Source organism: Passer domesticus, chromosome 14 (assembly GCF_036417665.1).
Source record: "Passer domesticus isolate bPasDom1 chromosome 14, bPasDom1.hap1, whole genome shotgun sequence".
NCBI classification, from domain to species: domain Eukaryota; kingdom Metazoa; phylum Chordata; class Aves; order Passeriformes; family Passeridae; genus Passer; species Passer domesticus.
The window spans coordinates 17,854,506-17,873,688 of NC_087487.1; the positions used below are offsets into that span (position 1 = coordinate 17,854,506).

General features: G+C 40.3%; 1 protein-coding gene across 4 annotated transcripts; it reads left to right on the forward strand.

The window, feature by feature from the left end:
• The first annotated feature begins 54 nt into the window (after positions 1-54).
• Positions 55-19,161, forward strand: CLPX (caseinolytic mitochondrial matrix peptidase chaperone subunit X). 4 transcript variants are annotated; one of them, XM_064388724.1, is made up of 14 exons: positions 55-211; positions 3,662-3,822; positions 5,172-5,289; positions 9,549-9,703; positions 10,519-10,678; positions 11,839-11,880; positions 12,357-12,533; positions 13,648-13,812; positions 14,100-14,188; positions 14,713-14,877; positions 15,495-15,794; positions 15,925-16,017; positions 16,250-16,406; positions 17,386-19,161. In XM_064388724.1, exons 1-13 carry the CDS (start codon positions 142-144, stop codon positions 16,358-16,360), a joined length of 1,806 nt encoding a protein of 601 aa, XP_064244794.1. In that variant the 5' UTR covers positions 55-141; the 3' UTR covers positions 16,361-16,406; positions 17,386-19,161. The 4 variants fall into 4 exon arrangements, with proteins under 4 accessions (XP_064244794.1, XP_064244792.1, XP_064244795.1 ...); XM_064388722.1 differs by having other exon boundaries at positions 16,250-16,356; XM_064388725.1 differs by lacking the exon at positions 11,839-11,880.
• Positions 19,162-19,183: the final 22 nt, after the last annotated feature.

Genomic DNA, 19,183 nt, shown 5'->3' on the forward strand with positions numbered 1-19,183 from the left:
CGATGCCCGCCGGGACTTGCAGTCCCGCGGCGACGCGCGGCGCCGTCACGGGGGCGTTACCGGGGCGGGCGGGGCCGCACCGTCGCCAGCGAGGCCTTGTCGGCGGCGGGGGGAGCCGGCCGGGCCCGCGGCCGCTGCACCATGTCCGCCTGCCACAGCTGCGCCGCCGCCGCCCGCCTCCTGGGCTCCACGCTGCCCTCCGCCCGCAGAGGTAAGCGCGCCCCGGCCCTGAGGGCAGCGCCGGCCCCGAGGGCAGCCCCGGGCCCGCCGCTGCCCTTATCGCGCTGTGACAGCGGCGGCCTTCGCCCTGTTTTCCCTCCTTTCAGCCGTTTTCTGGGGTGAGGGCGGCTGCGGGGGGTTTGCCCCGGCTGCGGGGAGGTGGAATGCGGGAATCGAGTTTATTTCGGCAGAATTGATGCTCAGCAGCTGCCGGCCAGTGTGCTGCTCTGCAGTGCGAGTAAATGTGTTTAATTGGATTAAAAAACGGCTTAGTTGCCTTAACTAATTAAAAGCCTGCCTTTATGGTAGCCTAAACTTGAAATATTTCTCATAGAGATGGGCTTAGCAAAATTAATTATTGCCAACTTGATAAAAGGACGAGACTGTGCCAGCTGCTCCCTGGAAGCTGAGGGCTGTGGGAGGTTGTTACTTTTTTACTGTTTTTCCTCGTTTACGCTTTTTGTGGTGTTCTCGGGGTGCTGAGAGCAGATAAACCATGTGCTGCTTTGGGTGAAAGGCAGAGCGCTCCCAAATTCTGCTAAAAATTCTCTCTGTTGCCACATTTGCAACAATATTTTCGATTCCTGTACCCTCAGCAATAGCCTGATGAGTCAGAGATCATTTACTGGCAGTAAGAGGTGAGTTAACCCTTTGTAGGTGCATTACATTTCTATCTCAAATATCAGCTGAAAGGTTCTAACCTGTGCTTTCAAACCCAGCCTGTCTAGAGCAATCAACTTCAAAGCAAGTCCTGTTTGGAATTCATTAGAGAATTATCTTTTCTAAAATTGGTGGGGGTTTTGGTCAGGTCTAAGATCCAAAAGGATTATGTAAAAGAGCAAATGAGAATAAAATGCAGGTAGAGCAATACAATTGTTTATCCATCAGCTTTCAATGAAAGCTGCATTTAAAAATAAATGTATCTTACTTTTGTGTGTCTTTTATGTTAAATTGTGTCATGTGCCAGGTGCTTTGTTTGCTGTTGCTGGTTGGTGCAAACCCGAGGGAGTTCAGAGTGCACAGATCAGTGTGATCACTCGAGAGTTATGTGGGACAGTTCCAGTTTGTCACAGTGTCCTGTCACTTTCCTGAGCAGTAGATGCCTCCAGGATCCCCCAGGCCTGCCCCAAAAGTCAGTATTTATTCTGTCAAATATCAGTTAAAGGTTAATAAGGTGTTAAGGAGCTTCCCATCGTTTCTTAACTCACAAATCCCAGCACCCTGGATTGGTTCCATTGGTTAGGGACAGTTTTGAAGTCAGTGCTCCAAAAAAACATCACCTGAGCCCCCTGCCAGGTGAGTGTGAGCACATCCTGCCAGCTGTTACGTGTTGGGACATTTATCAGAGGCTGGATCCCTCCGTGGCAGCTGCCAGGCTTTGGGCTGGAACGTTGATTTCCCCTGGAAATCTCCCTCTGGGCTTACTGACTCAAGGAAGTCGTGGTGATAACTTTCTTATTGCTTCATTGTGTAATTATACAATGATATTTTGTCCAAAAACACCACTCACAATAAGCACATGAGGCTTTTCATGCTTGGCCACAAGCTGATGTAGCAATAATATGATTTTGTTTTTCCCCCTGGTTTAGTCTTCACAGCTCAGTGCTCAGTGCTGTGTCAGGTTCCACAGTTCATCCCGTACAGTGCTCAGTGCATTCTCTGTCTCACAAGAGCACTCTGAATTAAAATTATTAAAATGAGGACTGAAATGTTCCAGCTTTTGTGTTAGTGCCTCAGGCCACATCCCCAGTGTTACCTGTGTGACTCCGGGTTTTGTTCAAGCCAGGCGAGCTGCTCATTGTTGGATTTTCAGGAGTTTTTCTCAGTTTCTACACCAAATCTCAGTACCGGGGCCATCTCAGAGGAGTGAGCCTCCACGCCAGGGAGCTGCTCAGAGCAGCTCTTGCCCTGTGAACACTCCCCACAGCTTGTTCCTCCCTGACAAGTGCACTTGGCACACGGGGCTGTCAGAGTTCCCTGCACATCCACTTAAAAGACACAACTGCTTCTGAGAGCCAGCCAGCGTTTTCAAGTTTTCTGTGGTGTTTTTGCAGCTTACCCTGTGTAATCTAAAACGTGTTGCAGTGGCACTCAGCAGAGGAATTTAAAATGGGGAGGCTCATTGATTGTTATTCCTCCCTCGCGTTTACAGACAGAAGCAATGCTGTTAAGAGATTTTTAGAATATTAATTTTTAGTCATGTTAAAAATAGCACAAGTCATCTTCGGGTTAGGGACTCTTAAGCAGCATGTAAGTTAATAAACCAGCTTCAAATCTCATTTGACTCTGTCATCTTCGTTGTGACTTTGCAGAGCCTGTAAGAGTTTTCCTCGTGAATTATGGTTCCTCTTCTTTATTTTTCTCCCTTCTTATTACAGTAACAAGGTGAATTTTCAGAATATCCTCTTTCAGCTAAGCTCCCATCTCTTGGTTGCTGTAGTTTCCTCTTTCAGAGCAAACCAGCTGTGCTTCTCTTGCCATTCTTACTTTTTCTTATTTTTTTGAAGAGTTTCTGGGTTTTCCACGGGATTCTCTCATCCCTATAGCAACAAACCTGTGTGTTGTCAGCAAGTCTGTAATTGCCATTGTTGCTGTACAGCTCTGCTGTCAGTAAGGCACAGAGTCCCTACCAAAACCGGGGAGCCAAGTGAGAAATTTGCCACTTTAAATGCGAGAGATGAGGTACAGATCCCAGGCTGCTGTGGATGTTGAAATCACAAGCACAACATATGCTGCCTCACGTCATACCCTGCCATGAAATGCAATCCTGCCCGTGTTGCAAGAGGAGGAAAAGGCTGTTTAGTTTCTCAGGGAGGGTTTTTTCCATGTTGGCAGAAGGAATTCCAGCAAAGTGAAGGTTACGGCGAGTTTGCCGGTGCCGGCCCGGGGGTGAGTGCCAAATAGGGCACAGCTCCTCAGGTTCCCTCAGCGCTGCTCTTGCTGCCAAGAGCTGCCTCAAATTCCTGGAAACTAATTTTTAGTGGAGTTCCCAAGTGGAAGCCAAATCCAGCCGTGCAGTTATTGAGTCTGAAACACCTGATTTCTGCATAATAAAGAGACTCTTCAAAGGTTTCGTCTTTATTATTTCACAATAAAAGCTGTAAGGTGATTGTGTTTATCGTTCTCAGGATCAGTTTCATAACTGGGATGTTCCCTATTTCGTGCCATAACAGGATTCTAAGTTGTCTGATGTTAGAGGATCTGCAATTATTTTGGGGTCTTTTTTGGACAGCCAAGGTAGCTTTCAACAAGGTAAACATTAAGGTGGTAAAGATCATTTATTTTAGATCATTAAAATCTCTTCAGAGCTGAATTCTGTTGCCAAAACCTTTAAGCTCCACTTAAATCAGTTCTGAGATTTGGTGGCAATGGAATTAAAACAGGAGAATTTTAATATTTAACTTTCTTTTTTTTTTGTTGTTTTTTCTTTTTGTTTTTTTAGGTATTACTTGTGGTCGAACACGCATCCCCGTTTTAGGAAAACTTGGGACTTTTGAAACTTGTTCTCTAAAACGAATTCCTCTCAGAAACTTTTCAGAAACACCAGCATATTTTGCTTCAAAGGATGGTGCAAGCAAGGATGGTTCTGGAGATGGAAGCAAGGTAATTTCCACAAACTGGGGGTTTCAGTAATTTATGTAAAATGTCCCTTACATTTTTAAAATTTTTTTACTTAAAATTAATCTCAAAATTTTGGCCAACTCCTGACATTTCTAATCCCTCAAATTGCTGCAACTGGCAATGAAGAAAAAATAAATTGTATTGTGAATTTGTTAGGAGATAAACCTTGTCAACATCCCACAATGCTTTTCCCAGTTTTATAGGTCTTTTTGCTCAGTGTAAACTTGAAAACTTTACTTGATGTCATAAATCAAGAACAGGATTTCAGGGAAGAGTAGTAATCAGAGCTATTCTCCTTCAAAAGCCTGGTGCTCCCAAGCAGACTTTTTTTAAAGTACATTTTAAATGTTTCTGGGTTTAGAACTGGTTTGTCTTAAGTAAGACGAGTCAGTGAGGACATGAGCTCACCTCTTGTTAGTCAGTAGTAGTCTATTTTTATCCCAGTCATTCTCTGTAATTATAGTTAATAAACAGCTTCTTCAGATAAATGATTACCTTGGAATAAAACTGCTCTTTAGTCAGCAAATAACATTTTGATAGTTCACAGGCAACAACTTTGCCTTAGTGTGGTGTGTTGTGAACCTGAGGAGCTGTCCAGGTGACACAGGTCTGTTCTGAAGGTAAAATTAAACTTCAAAAAATAAATAAAAATATAAAATAAATTAATAATTTTTTTTTCTTGAATAGGGTTGTAAGGAGAAATCAGTAGTCAAGACAGGTTTAAAAAATGAAGAACTGCCTTAGAAATGGGAAGAGAGATTTTTGCTGTTTCCTGAAATATAATAACTTTTATTAATCAGAGTATGAAGGCATAGATACAGATATAAGTAAAAAATGCAGTATTTCCAAGCACTTTGAAATTAATGTTTTAACATAGATTACTGCACCTGCCAAGGAAGTGAGAGGAGCTGTGGCTTCAGAAACCCTTAGAGTCCACACAGTTGAGATAATAAAACACTCTCTAAATATGATTTGCTTTCTTGTCTGGCATTAAAACACACTATTAAAACACTGTTGACAGAGCTTGTTATTGTTCTAGTGCCAGACAAGCAGCTCTAATGCAGGTGTGGGATACCTCTTCCACGGGCATCCAAGACTGGCAGACCTGGGACATGCAGATGTATTTGTAAATAATTTGCAAATGTAAAACACTTCCCAGTGTTTATGTCACATTATTCTATGTATCCAAAGCCTTTAAAAAATCCTGACAATAGCTACTTTGTCATTCAGCTGTTGCAAAATTCAAATTTTTTGATTCCATAAGCACACTGCTAAATGCCTGCTGTACCAGCTCCATTGTTTGGGGCTAATTGTCTGGAAATCTCTTTTAGAAATCTGTTGGTGAGGGTGGTGGTAAAAAGTCAAGCTCTGGAAGCTCTGGGAAAGGAGGGAACCAACTGCGCTGCCCAAAGTGTGGGGACTTGTGCACACACGTGGAGACCTTTGTGTGTAAGTTTTCCTTCAAACTTCCTTGTTTTAAATGGGCACAGATGTGACTTTGTGATTTAACACAGTCCTGATGGTGTGTGGCAGCCTACATGGTGTCAGAAATTTTGTTGTGCTTAGTTTGGCCTTGTTGGTGTGACCAACATTTATTGTCTCTGTGGGTACATTTGTGTAATTCCCATGATGTGGGGGGGGATGTGGTAGTGGAATTCACATTGCATCTGTGAAAATGCATTTTTAAAATAGTTCATGGCATTTTATACTTAATACCATTTGAACTACAGATACTTTCATGTCTCTATTATATAAGTTTATTCTTTATGTATGTGCGTTTGTGATGTCTGTGCTTTCTTTCCTAAATAATATAACTTTAATCCTGCATGTACTATAACCAAAGTGCTTATCCAGCAGAGGAATTAGTATCTGACAGATGGCTTACTAGAACAGTCTTCCATGGCAGAGTCAGAGCTATAATACATTCCAAATAGCAGGCTGGAAAGTCCAGCTAGAAAATCCAAAATCCTTGTTCTCCAGCTGCAATTGCTCCTTTTTAAGTATAATCCAAATTAATGCCATTTATTCTTTAAGTTCTATCAGTCTTGAAGATATTTCATACCTTATTTCAGCACTAGTGAGACCAGCTTAGAAAACAAGAACTTCTGTCAGAAAGCAAATACCCACTGTTAGCTGGTGGGGCTCAAGGAGGAAGTACCAAGTCATAATCAGACTTGTGCACTAAGAGGCTTAAGACAAGGTCACATAAACGTGTTCAGCAATTGTTAATGTAACAGCTGGCAAAATAATGAGTGGATGTGCTGTTGTTTGCTGTTACTCATATAAAATAGTATTTAAAATGATCAAATGTCACAATGAATGACAAGACAGTTCTGTAACAATAACAATCTATTTCTTTAGAGAAAGGATCAGTCCTCAGTAACTTTCTCTCCCCAGGAATAAGGTTGTTTTTCCAGTTTGTTTGAAGCTATAGGCAACAAGGTATTCTGCAAAACCTGGCAGGAGTTCATGGAACTGGAAATCTGATCCTGTCTGGTGTTCAGTGTGGTCTCTCCCTGGACTGGGTGTGGTTGGAAACGAAAGGATTTTTAATCTCATTTACCTTCTTATGATTCATGAGCAGGCAGAGATGTTTTTGAAACTCTCTCACTTCACTGGTGTGTTTCCCTTGGTGCTGCAGTTTGTGCTTTTGTCTGGAAATACCATTCAAGCACTGTCCCAGAATGATCCCTGGAAAGCAGAGATGTGATTTAGTGCTCTGTTAGTGTTGTTGGGAACACTTAAGCATGCCTGGAAACTTCCTTGGGAGCAGCATTTATTCATACCAGCACCATGGGAGAACATTATTGATAGATGCAATTTAAAATTCCCAAGTAGTGAACCCACTTGAATTGCAGCCTCAGAATAACACAGGTTCTGTAAACAGCTTGGGACTGGAAACCCACTTTTTTCCAAAGCTCCTGGAGTCCTGGTGAAGTTTTTTCTGGACTTGTGTTGTTCTGGTTTAGTCTGTTAATTTGAGCAAACTGCTTCCCAACCACGCTCTATAAAGCAGCTGGAAAACAGAAGTTTTAATTATCATAAAATTTATTTGAAAAAAGAAAACAAAAACTAAGAAAAAATCTGTCCAATTCTGCTTGAAATGAATAGGTTGCAAGTTGTATTAAGCCTAGTGTAACTTGATTTTTTTGTTGTTGTTGCTTAGTCAGGAAAAATGATGAATTTGCACAGTTCTGGTTAGAATTGCCAACCTGCAGAGTCTTAAATAAATATCTAAAACCAAAGGAAAACATACAATTAGCATTTGTTTCAGTTTAAATATTAGATTTTCAGTCATTTTGAGAGAAGCAGGGAAGCAAAATACTGAATAAAAGCCATGTTCATTAGAAAATCAATTGCCAGTGAGTGGCAGTGTCACAGGCTGGTTCTCCAGTGGAGTTGTTTTTGATGGAGCTTCTCTTTGTATCTGCAAATCTTGCAGAAAGATTTGCTTGGCAATGGTTTTTCAGCAATTAACAATGAAGGGAAAATTGTTTTGCTTTGCCTTCCTTTCTCAGCAGTTCCTGTATTGTTTTGGCTCGTGAAAGTCTGTGAGGAGAGTTTGTGATCAGTGAAATAAGACTTGATCCTCGGATGTGGAGTGAAATCCAATAGCTGAAAGCTGATTGACATAAGAAGCCTTATCTGGGTGCTGCTTTTACTGTCTCCACCTGATGCCATCAGGTTACTCCACCCTCCAAAGCAGCACTTCCCTGCTATTGTACATACTCAGAAGCTTCCCTGCTTTCTTTTTCCTGGTTTGGGGTTTATTTTTTACCTTAAAGTAATTTGATAGCAGCCCATTATCTCAACCCTACAACTCTTTTTAATTTTAATCCTCTGATTATTTCTGTTTCCTGTATGTTTTGTAAAAACCTGCCATTTCTTTTTGGCAAGATCAGCTCACACAGACTTTAGAAATGCCTTTGCTAATGCAATATCTGTGGCAATGTTGTCTGATGCAAAACAACATTTGACTTGCATTTTGGCACACTGGAAATATTTGCAGACACCTTAATGACAGGGAGGTAATTTGACATGGATGTTCTTTGTTGTGCTTTTATGTGTTTGCTAAAAGAACATATGAAAACCTGACAGTATTTAGGATTAGCAAAGTTGCCTGCAACTCAATTGTGTATTTTTTTTTTTTTAGTGAAGTTTTAAAGATGCCCCATAGTACTCTTACAGTCCACTCCTTATTTTCTGGGGTTTTTAAATCATTCATGTGGCTCTGTAAAGGGCCCAACCATTCTCATGGCTGTTGTATCCTAAATAAGCCTTGCATAAGGAAGGAGAGCAGCCTCATGGCACTGTAGTCATCACAAATACCCGAGGTGTTTTGAGTGAGCCCTGGGAGAAAGCTTGGGTTGTTTTTTTTCCCTACAGTATTGTTGCTAAATAATAGTTACATAAGAGGAATGGGTTTGTGCAAGTGGATTTCCATCACATTCCCATGAAGCAGATAACAGTAATTTGGAAGGTTGCCAGGAGAACTTCCAGGCTGTTACACAGAATTTCTTTGAAGTAAAGTTAATAAAGCTGTGCTGGTCACCGTTTTAGTTGCTGTATTCTTAAAGTAATCTGTTGGTCTTGCTTATGCAGGTATAAGGTGGGATTATTGGTAAGGAAAACCCCTCCCACTCCTCTTTTGCTGATGCCAGTCCTGTGGGAGACAACAAGTTATAAATAAGCAGCTTGTTTATTGCTAGAGGGTGTTGTTACAGTCAGCTGCTGCTACAGTGTTCAAGCCATTCTCTAAAAACTTTCTATGATTTCAGAAGTTCTGACATTGAAATTTTCATAGGGTTGTTTTTCTACAGTTACTTTACTTTTAATTAAATTAATTTACTAGTATATTTCTTTTCAATTTATCCTATTGCTCATAATTTGCTTTTAGTAGCATAGTAGTACAGCTAGAAAGGATCTATTCTGAATTACTTTAATTATTCTTCTCTATTGTCTGTTTTTATTATTTCAACTTTGCCAAAGGAAAAGAAGAGCAATGCAGGTTCTCATTTTCAGGCTTATGAAACCAGCCTTTGCAGATTTCTTGAGACAGAGTTCACAAAGTCAGCAGTAGGAGGGTTTAGCTTTTGGAATTTGAAAGAAATTTGTCCTAGTCTTGACAGTAAAAATAAATAAGCAGAAGATCTTGCAAAACATCAAAGTCCTTGATGGTTTGTTGCATACCACAGCTGCCTCTTGTTGGGGTGAGCCCTTTGGGTGACTCAGCCCTGATCCCCGCAGTGTTCCAGAGGCAGAGGGATGCAGAGAGCAGCAGCTGCCAGAGCCCTCCTGTGATGCTGTCTTTGATACTCTAGACTGCTTCCCTGCACTTTAGTCTGTGCCTAACCACAATATTTTATTTTGTTGTCAGTTTGAGAGTTAGGAACATTTCCTGCACGGCTGAAGCCTTCATTAATTTTGTCTCTCTCAGGAGTGTGCTGCTAGTGGATGAGTATCAAAAGGAGTTTTGTGTTTAATCCATTGTCTGGTTGCTGCCCAGCATTCTGATTTTTTTGGGCAAATTGTGTTCTTTCTGTGTCAAATTTCATAGGCCAATAGTAGCTTTTAAATGTTCTAAGGTGAGTGAGGGAGAAGTGTTGTGTAAACAGAGAGAGGCTGTGCTGTGTTACAGGTGCTTGTTCTGTGTGATGAGCTTGGACAGAAGCAATTCCTCTTACTGTTTTGTTTGACTTTTTCTGCAGCTTCCACCCGTTTTGTGAAGTGTGAAAAGTGTCACCACTTTTTTGTTGTCCTGTCAGAGGCAGACACAAAAAAGAGCATCATTAAAGAGCCTGAGTCAGCAGCAGAAGCTGTGAAATTGGCATTCCAGCAGAAGCCACCACCTCCACCGAAAAAGGTATGTCCTGAATTCCAGCCAGAGTGCCCTCCTGTTGCAGCATGGAGAAATGCTTCCTTTAATCTGCATCAGGTGTGCAATGGGCTGCTGGGACAGAGCAACAAACAATAAAGATGATTAGCTCAAGATTAAACCTTTGTGAGCTGTGTGACCCAGCAGAGCACTGATAAAGGGAACAAGTAGATCCAATAAAGGTATTTGAGCTTGTTTTTCTCTCTTTGTCTTGTGGTTTCATTTTCTGCTGTGACCTTGAGGCTGACCTCAGCCCTCACCAACCATAGTAACTTTTCTTTCTCACTGTGGCCTTGCATTCTGTATTTTTCTTTTGGCAGCTTCTTTCTGTAGCTGCAGAGCCTTTTGTTTGGTGTGGATTTGGGTGAGAGCTGTAGCTGATTAACTTGTGGCCATGGTCCTTCTGAAGTCACTTTGTTTCCCTCTGGAGATTAGTGAGGAGGCCTTTTATGTTTCTCAGTTCTTGGTGGACTGTAATGGTTATTCCACACAGCTCCTTGATAGGCCTCTTTTAAGAAAATAAGTGGTCTTAAAATTTCTGTTCCTCTTAAAAATTTGGGTGAAAATAGCAATGGGCTTATATATTCATAGGTCAGAAGTGACAGACACAATATGAGTGTGTAAGCATCACAGTTTTTAAGTAAACTTATCAGCAGGAATATGTTTTGTATTTTAGATGTTAGTTTCTGTTTCTCAGGTCTGTAGCAGTTCAGACCAAAGTCTGTCTTGGGCACAATATACTATTTTTCCTTTTTTGCTGCAAGATGATTTAGAAGTGTTACTGAGATTGAGCTGTTTTTCAGATTTACAACTACCTCGACAAATACGTTGTTGGTCAGTGTTTTGCCAAGAAGGTGCTGTCAGTTGCTGTGTATAATCATTACAAGAGAATCTACAATAATATCCCATCTAACCTGAGACAGCAAGCAGAAGTTGAGAAACAGACTTCTTTAACACCAAGAGGTTTGTATGATGTTTGGTATTTTTCTGCCATAAATTACCATTTCAGGGCTGTAACTTGAGAAATCTGAGAAAGGTTTTACCCTGACTCTAGATGTTCTATAATTGAAATGATCTATAATAATTTCTACTAAATATAATTTTCACTGTGAACTTCTGTGATTTATCTAAATGGTAATCAGAAGGTTTATGGTGCTTACCATATTAAATGCTTAGCCCTTTTTTCTGATCCATATTATGGGGTATCCTCCTTTAACTTTCTAAAGTGAGTCTCCTAAATTTTCTTTCTAATCTCATTTACTACTTAACTGTAAATCTGCTGCTGAATCTGCAAGCAGCAGTGCAGATCAGGAAGGTGATATTTTTCATAGGTAAATTGATGAGTACTTGGATTTCTAACTTCCCTTGCTCCTGCTGGCAGCATCTGCTGGTCACCACAGTATTGTTCCATATCCAGCAGGTGTGGATGGAGTTACTCTTGGCAGTACTTTTGCTGCTGAGTAAGTGTGTAGCTATGTTGATCTAATTTATTTTTAGAAGTAGGATTAAGTTACCATCTCTGACTCAAAGTGTACCTTGGGTGGTTTTTTTAAAAGGTGTTTTGTTCTATCTTGCAAAAGTTACCATTATAAACCTCCTTTTTTTGAATTAACATAAGTCTTTTAAATGAGGAGGGAGCATTGGTAGCACTGTTCTGGTAATGGTAAGAGAGCAGTTGTGTACCTGGCACCAGGAATTTCCTGACCCCCCACAGGGAGATAACATGATCCATACCCACAGAGACTGATGTGAATGTTTACATATTTCAGAGCTCTGTCTTACAACAAGGAACATTGTTACACTCAGGGAGAGTTCAAGGAAGCCTCTTCAAACCAAAATTGCTACTCCATTTTTTCCCCTTCTATAATTGGTTTTAAAGTGAAAATCTAATTAGAGGTAATAGATTGCTGTTTTTAGAGGTAGATAGCTTGTTGACATTTCAAAAACATGCAATTTGGGGTTTGGGTTAATTTTGACAGCAATAAAAAATAGCTCTGGGGATTTCTTGTCAGAAATACATTCATAGACAGTGATGAGATGTATTCAGAAGAGGGCAAGAGGTGGAGAATTTATAAGCTTTTATAGACTTACTTTTTTATGACTGTTTTCATCCTCTCTCTTAGAATTAGAAATCAGAAGACGGGAGGATGAGTACAGATTTACAAGTAAGTGAACCCTCTCCTCATGTCCTCCTCTGCAATACCTACTTTATGACATGGAGAAGAGTCTTTAGTGACTGCTAGTTTGAAATGTTGGGTGAAGTCCAGTGCTTGCACTTTTTTGTCATGGAAATCCACAGCTTGGGTTTATTTCTTCTTGTATGTTAAAAAAGAATTATAAGAAATTATGTAAAAATGAGTAAATTTGTAAGGAGTGAAAGTTTCTCTTGCTTTTTAATGTAGAGCAATGCTTTTAGGTAATCCACTGTGCCATTGGAAATGCTTTTCCTATATGCCTCTGCAAAAGTGTGGCTGGAGTTCATGTTTGTGTAATAATTGTACTGTATTTCTGTTGCTTTCCTCTCTGTAAGTTCTGTACAGAGAGAATTCTAGGCTTGCAGAAGAAGCTTGCTGTTATTGTGTGTTTAAAGCAGTGACAGACCTTGTTGGTGCTCAAACAGTGCTCTTATTGTTCTCTTCAGAACTCCTGCAGATTGCTGGAATCAGTCCACATGGTAATGCTTTGGGAGCATCAATGCAGCAACAGATGAACCAGCAGATACCTCAGGAAAAACGGGGAGGAGAAGTACTAGATTCAGCCAATGATGACATTAAACTTGAAAAAAGTAATATTTTGCTGCTTGGACCAACTGGATCAGGTATACAGCTGCATGTTTCTATAGGTGTCCTATTTTTCATGGAATTTGGTGTTAATGGGTGATTCTCCTCTTCTGTGATTACTCAGATTTGGTTTATAAGAAAACTAAACTGGATTGGATTCCAGTGCTTTCATGCCATGTTAACACACTGAGCTAGTGGCCTTAAAAAGGAATAAGCTGTATTGTGTGGTTTTCTTTTTTTTTTTTTTTTTTTTAATGCCTTTATTTACTGACTGAATAAAAGATGCCACTTTCACTAAAAAGTGGCAGTTATAGTTTCACTGCTTTAGCTGGCAAGCTGAAATGTTGCAGTTAGTGCTGTTTCACCTCTGGGACAGATTAGTTGCAGGGAGTTGGAAAGAGATTATTTTGTGTGTTCATAAGACTTGGGAGTGTTTGTGCTGAAGTGATGGCATTTTGCAGACTATTTGGGAGAACATTCACTAAACAATATTTTAATTCTGTTTCTTCCCAACTTCAAAGCAGGAGCAATTGGACTTTGCACTGCACCCTGAGTGTCTGCAAAGGACTACTGATTTATTTAATCTTTAAACTCTGCAAGTACATGTATTATGGTTTTTATATTGTGTGACATTTTGTGATACTGTATGCATTTCAAACTGCCTTAAATGTGCATTATTAAACTGAAACCAGAAATACAGCCTGCCAATGTAAAAACCACTGCTTATGAAAGCTATCTCCCTTGGAAAATATTCTTAAGATGTTGGTATGATTTAGAATGTTTAATAAGGTAAATCCTTGAATGGTTTGGGTTGGAGGGTACCTTAAATCTCCCCTTGTTCCACTCCTGCCATGGGCAGGGACACCTTCCACTATCCAAAGTTGCTCCAAGCCCTGTGCAACCTGGCCTTGGACACTTCCAGGGATGGGGCAGCCACAGCTTCTCTGGGCACCCAGTGCCAGGGCCTCCCCACCCTCACAGACAAGGATTTCTTCCCAGTATCTCATCTAAAGCCACCCTCTTTCAGTTAAAGCCATTCCCCCTTGTCCTGTCACTACACACCCTTGTTAGAAGTCCCTGTCCAAGTACTTGGATTTGTGTGCTCTAAGAGAAATGTGTGTCAGTTCTACCACGCAGCTTTTATTCTACCAGGTAAGACCTTGCTGGCTCAGACTCTGGCTAAATGCCTGGATGTCCCTTTTGCTATCTGTGATTGCACCACCTTGACTCAAGCTGGCTACGTTGGGGAAGACATTGAATCTGTCATCGCTAAACTCCTGCAAGATGCCAACTACAACATAGAAAAAGCACAGCAAGGTAAACTTCTCATGTGTGTTACAGAGACTGTTTGTTTTGTTGAAGTGCTCTAACCTTTTGAGACTAACAGTATTCCTGAAATTACTGTCCTGCTGCATGTACCCAAAGTTTAAATCAGAATAAACCTGAAAAGAGCTCAACGTGTATTTTTTGGTTTTGTCCACAACTGGCCAAAATTACACATTTTTGCAGTTGGGAAGTAGAACAGAAATCGTATTATTCTCTGTAGACACCTGCTTCTCTTTAAAAGTAGGGTCATCTTTAAACCAAATTTTCTGTAACTGCAGGAATTGTTTTCCTGGATGAAGTAGATAAGATTGGCAGTGTTCCTGGTATCCATCAGTTACGGGACGTTGGGGGAGAAGGTGTTCAACAGGTAAATATTTCCATGGAGTGATTTTACTTCCTGAGTGAACAGGACGTAGGATCCTGTCATGTCAAACAGCATGGGAATGTGTGGAGTCATAGTTCTTCAGTTCCTTCATTATTCACCTTCAAAAGACATATCTTTCCTCTTGACTTCATTAAAAAACAATCTCAAAAGCAATTTGAGGCATCCTGATGGAAGCATTTTGGTTCAAAAATGTCTTTGCAGCATTCATGCAGCCAGTTCATAATATTCAGATAGCCAGTTCCAGACAAGGACAGGTAACATTTCCCATTTAAACAAAACAAAGCAGCTAATCATTATATGCATAATGTGCATGGGAACCACATTAAAGGAACATTTTAGTCCTTGAGTGGGATTGTCTTATAGGGAAAATTGACTTTTTTGGACACTTACTGTTACTATAAAGGCAAAAGGGAGCAAAAAATATGAGTGAACATATCATGGTGTGCCCCTTTATATGATGCTACAGAATAGAAATTTTTTATTGTTTTTTCTTCTTTCCTTCTTAGGGCTTGTTAAAATTACTTGAAGGCACAATAGTAAACGTTCCAGAAAAGAATTCTCGGAAACTACGTGGAGAAACGGTGCAGGTTGACACAACAAACATTCTCTTTGTAGCTTCTGGTGCTTTTAATGGTCTTGACAGAATTATCAGCAGGAGGAAAAATGAAAAAGTGAGTGCATCAGGCAGTATCCAGGCTGAAAAATCATCATCTTGATCACTGTTCGCAATACTGACTTCTACAGGTCTTGCTGTATTTGTAAACACACTACATTTCTTTATTTCAGCAAGTGGTGCTAAAAACCATAATTATCTTAAAATACCTGGCCCTGCAGTTCACTGTTTTGTAGATTAATGTCTGGGGACAGGGTTCTGGCTGCAGCATTCTGACAAAAGTGTTCTCTGTCTCTAACACTAAAGCAGTGACTGAAATTCAAGTTTTTGTTCACGTTAATTTATGTAGCTTCCCGTGTAAGCAAACTTGCCTGCATTTGCTTCACTTATAAGTGTCACTGGTACTTGTAAAATGACCAGAACGTGTTGATAACCTTCTTTCTTATAAGAAAAAATTGCTCTTGTACTGATGTACTAATCCTTCACTGAGGAGAGTCAATTTTATAAGAAACTGATTGTATGGAAGGGGTCTAATTTTACTCTAAGTAGTTTCTTGAGCTCAAATTAGTATGTAATGACATAATCAGGCACTGCAGATTTTTTAATACTCATGGAAAGTGATGAAGAAAACTCAGTTATTACAGTTCTCTAAGCAGAAGATGCTTGTTTTTGCAGTACCTAGGATTTGGGACACCGTCTAACATGGGGAAAGGCAGAAGGGCTGCAGCAGCAGCTGATCTTGCCAACATCAGTGGAGAGTCTGACCCACAGGAGGATATTGAGGAGAAGGATCGCTTGCTGCGCCACGTGGAAGCCAGGGATCTCATCGAGTTTGGCATGATCCCTGAGTTTGTGGGACGTTTGCCTGTCGTGGTTCCTCTGCACAGCCTGGATGAGAAAACCCTCGTCCGGATTCTGACGGAGCCGCGGAACGCTGTGGTGCCTCAGTACCAGGCACTGTTCAGCATGGATAAGGTTTGAGTTTTCATTTGGTGGCTCTTTGGGGTTCATTTTTGTAAATACAGGGTTTTCAGTAATGCTTGTACTCGCCACATTGAGTTATAAATGAGATGATGAAGTGAACTTGCCATTTTTCTCTGTGTAGTGTGAATTAAATGTAACTGAAGATGCATTGAAGGCTATAGCCAGACTGGCCCTGGACAGAAAAACTGGTGCCAGAGGTCTTCGATCTATAATGGTGAGTAAATTAAGTCTTATAAACAGCAAATGAAGCTTCCTGGATTTGTGTGTATGGACCTAATCTTGACCATTTCCAGTGAAAGCCACACTTAGTTCTGGCCCTCACATGGATACAGTAAGTCTTTCTAAAGCTGTGAGTATTCAGAGTTCTTCAAGGAGGACTCTCTGAAAATCACTTGTTTATGTAGAAGAGGGCATACAGAAATGTTTTCCCCTCTATTTTCTTGTAGGAAAAGCTGCTGCTGGAGCCCATGTTTGAAGTGCCCAATTCTGACATCGTATGTGTGGAAGTTGACAAAGATGTTGTAGAAGGCAAAAAAGAGCCAGGATACATTAGGTAAAACGGTAACAGAAGTAGCAGAACAGACCAGTAATACAACTAGACAGGTATTCTGATGGAATAAGTACAAGTCATGCACACAACCTAAAAAGGATTCAATGCTCTCTATGTTGTACACAGCTGAAGTGCCTGTTCTGTCCTAGAGATTTTGGATTTGTATTGCTTTAGCTTTCAAACAGAAATTTTAAAATAAACATATGTGAATTTACTTTTGTGTGTGTATACCTGTAGAAATGGAAATAAATTTTAAGGTAACAGTAAAACTTGAAATTCAGTTGTGACTGTACTGAAATTTCTGAAATTAAACTGTTTCTTTCTTCCTACATTTACCACAGATATAGGGGCTTTTATACAAGCTCCAGGCTGCAACAATTTTCTACATTACTCTTGCAGCAGTGGAGAGCCACAAAGGCACAGCTATTGATTTGCTGAACTCTAGTTAAAATAATCATTTTAATGTTGTAAAGAGTATGGCAATGATGTGGAAGGTTGAAAACACTGGACAAATCTACATTAAAAAAAATAAATCAGCAATTTCCATGAATGAAGGATGGAATTAAGAGAGAATGGGTCAGGTTAAAAAATTAATTTCTGAATTTCAGGTCTGAAATTTAGGAGCTGTGTCTTAGTTTCTGTCACTGACAGTGTTGTTTGAGTGGCTGTATCCACTAAGGTACATTTACTCATTCCAGCACCTTGTCTGTGCTGAAGCTTGGCTCAGCCTTGTGTTTTTGGAGTGAATGAAAAGTATTACACTGATGGTTGCTTGAAGTGATTTTGTATAGCACCAGAAATAGTAAATTTATTGATTAAATCAAACAACTTACTGAAAGTCAGAAGGCTAATTGAATCCAGCTAATGAGCCTGTGTGCTGGTGGCACTGCAAACGTGCACAGCAGCATTTCCAGATCAGAAGGTCAGAACTTCTGTCACAGGACACTGTGCATGTGATGTGTTTGTCAGGAGCTGTGGAAAGTGTCTCTTGTTTTTTCCTCTAAGGTGTCTGATCATTCCTTCCAATCCTAGGGCTCCCACCAAGGACTCATCAGAAGAGGAGTACGACTCTGGAGTGGAGGAGGAAGGCTGGCCTCGGCAGGCAGATGCTGCAAACCATTAAACACTGTCAGAACTCTCACCTGCAAAAAGCTCACTCGGTTCTTTCCTCGCCTCCAGCCTGGCCCCAAAGGCACCAGATCTGCCTCGGATACGACTCCTGATGAGGAACTTCATTAGCTAAACCAGATCGTGTATTTTACTGCAGCACCACCTGGATGGATGGACAGAGTGTGGACTGGGATGGCATAATGTTCAAATATGAATTGTATATTACACTTGTTCAATTAAAATGTATAGCAAATGCAGCAGCACCTGCACTGCCCTTGCAGAAACTAAACCAGCAGCGCAGGTGCTGCCAATAGTTAGATTTAACAATAATGTTACTCTACAAGTGGGAAATCAAAATTAATAATTAGTAGAGGGTGAGTAAACTATCTTAGCTCCTGGTGCGGCTCACAGGGGGTTATGTTCAGGTCAGTGTTAGAGTCCTGCTGGTGTGTGACACCCAGCGGGCGCTGGAGTGGCTTGTTACATTGGTGGGGGACACGTTTGTGACACTGCTGGGACATTCTGCTAAAATGTGACACGGGTTTGTTACAGTCATTTGAATATCCAGTGACACCCTTCACGTCTCCATTGGGAGCTCGGATCACCTTGGATACTGTGAAAGAAGGTGAAGTCTGGTTTTCCAGAGGGGTAAACAAGATTCCTAGGAAGCAGTAAAACCATCTAAATTTGGATGAGAAGTCGCCATAAATTTTTAAATATTAATGTTCTAATATAGTACATTTTGTTTAACGTATTGGAACTATCATGCATCAATTTTTTGGTGCCAGGTATTTGCCCAACCTATCTTATAATGTTAAGAGATGAAAGAAGTAAATGTATAATATTTTTGCTGTAATCAGTAGTGATTGTTCACATGACAATGCTTTTTAAGTTATATTCTCAAATGCTAGTATTGCATCTTGTGGGTTTGTCTTTGATTTTAGTCTCACAGCAAAGCAATCTTCCCTCTTCTGTTCTCCACCAGAATTAATTCAATCCTTTAGCAAAGTCTTTGTAAAACACTAAAGGACCTGTATGTTTTTGATTTGTTTCAGGAATTAAAATTGTCACTTAAAACTTTTTGTTCTTCGCTGAAAATGTGGACTTGAGTTTCCCTAGAACTTTCATTCACACTATTTAAATAAAACTTTCATCCTTCTTTTTAGTCTAGTGGCTGTTTTAGGACAGGAAAGGATACTAAAAATCTATTGACCCTATTTCTGTCATTAATTTTTGTCATGTAAATTCTATGTAATTCTTGTGTTCTTCCCTAGCAGCAGTGTGATATGCAGTTGTAGCCAGGTGCAACAGATACTTCCCGTGGGATTACAGATTCTTTTCAGGTTAAATGACCCACTAATGGTTCAGAAAAAGCTGCATTTGGAGTTGAGGATATTTCTAGAAGCTTGGTCCCCTCAAAATGGGAATTTGTGGTGAACTATCTGTAACTGCATCCTCACTTTCCTTTTTGTAGAGTGAAAAAAACCGTAACAGCTTTTAATTCTGAATCCTTTAATTCAAATCCTTTTTTAAACAGATAGAAAAAAAACACATTTTAGGTGAAACTGTTCAACAACTTAGTTTTGAAAGTTGTTTGGAATTCTGTAACCAAGAACTGTTTTTAAGGAAATAAAAATGCCGTGTAACTACAGTTTGTACTTCACCTCTGGCGTTTGAATAAAAGCGAATATTCAAGCAGCGGCGAGTTGTCATCCCTGAC

Excerpts from the sequence above, each read along its gene's own strand:
- CLPX (XM_064388722.1), top strand. The coding sequence starts at position 142 with ATGTCCGCCTGCCACAGCTGCGCCGCCGCCGCCCGCCTCCTGGGCTCC. Across the intron at positions 14,189-14,712 it reads GGGGAGAAGGTGTTCAACAG|GGCTTGTTAAAATTACTTGA; the intron begins GTAAATATTTCC and ends TTTCCTTCTTAG. Across the intron at positions 16,357-17,385 it reads AAAGAGCCAGGATACATTAG|GGCTCCCACCAAGGACTCAT; the intron begins GTAAAACGGTAA and ends TTCCAATCCTAG.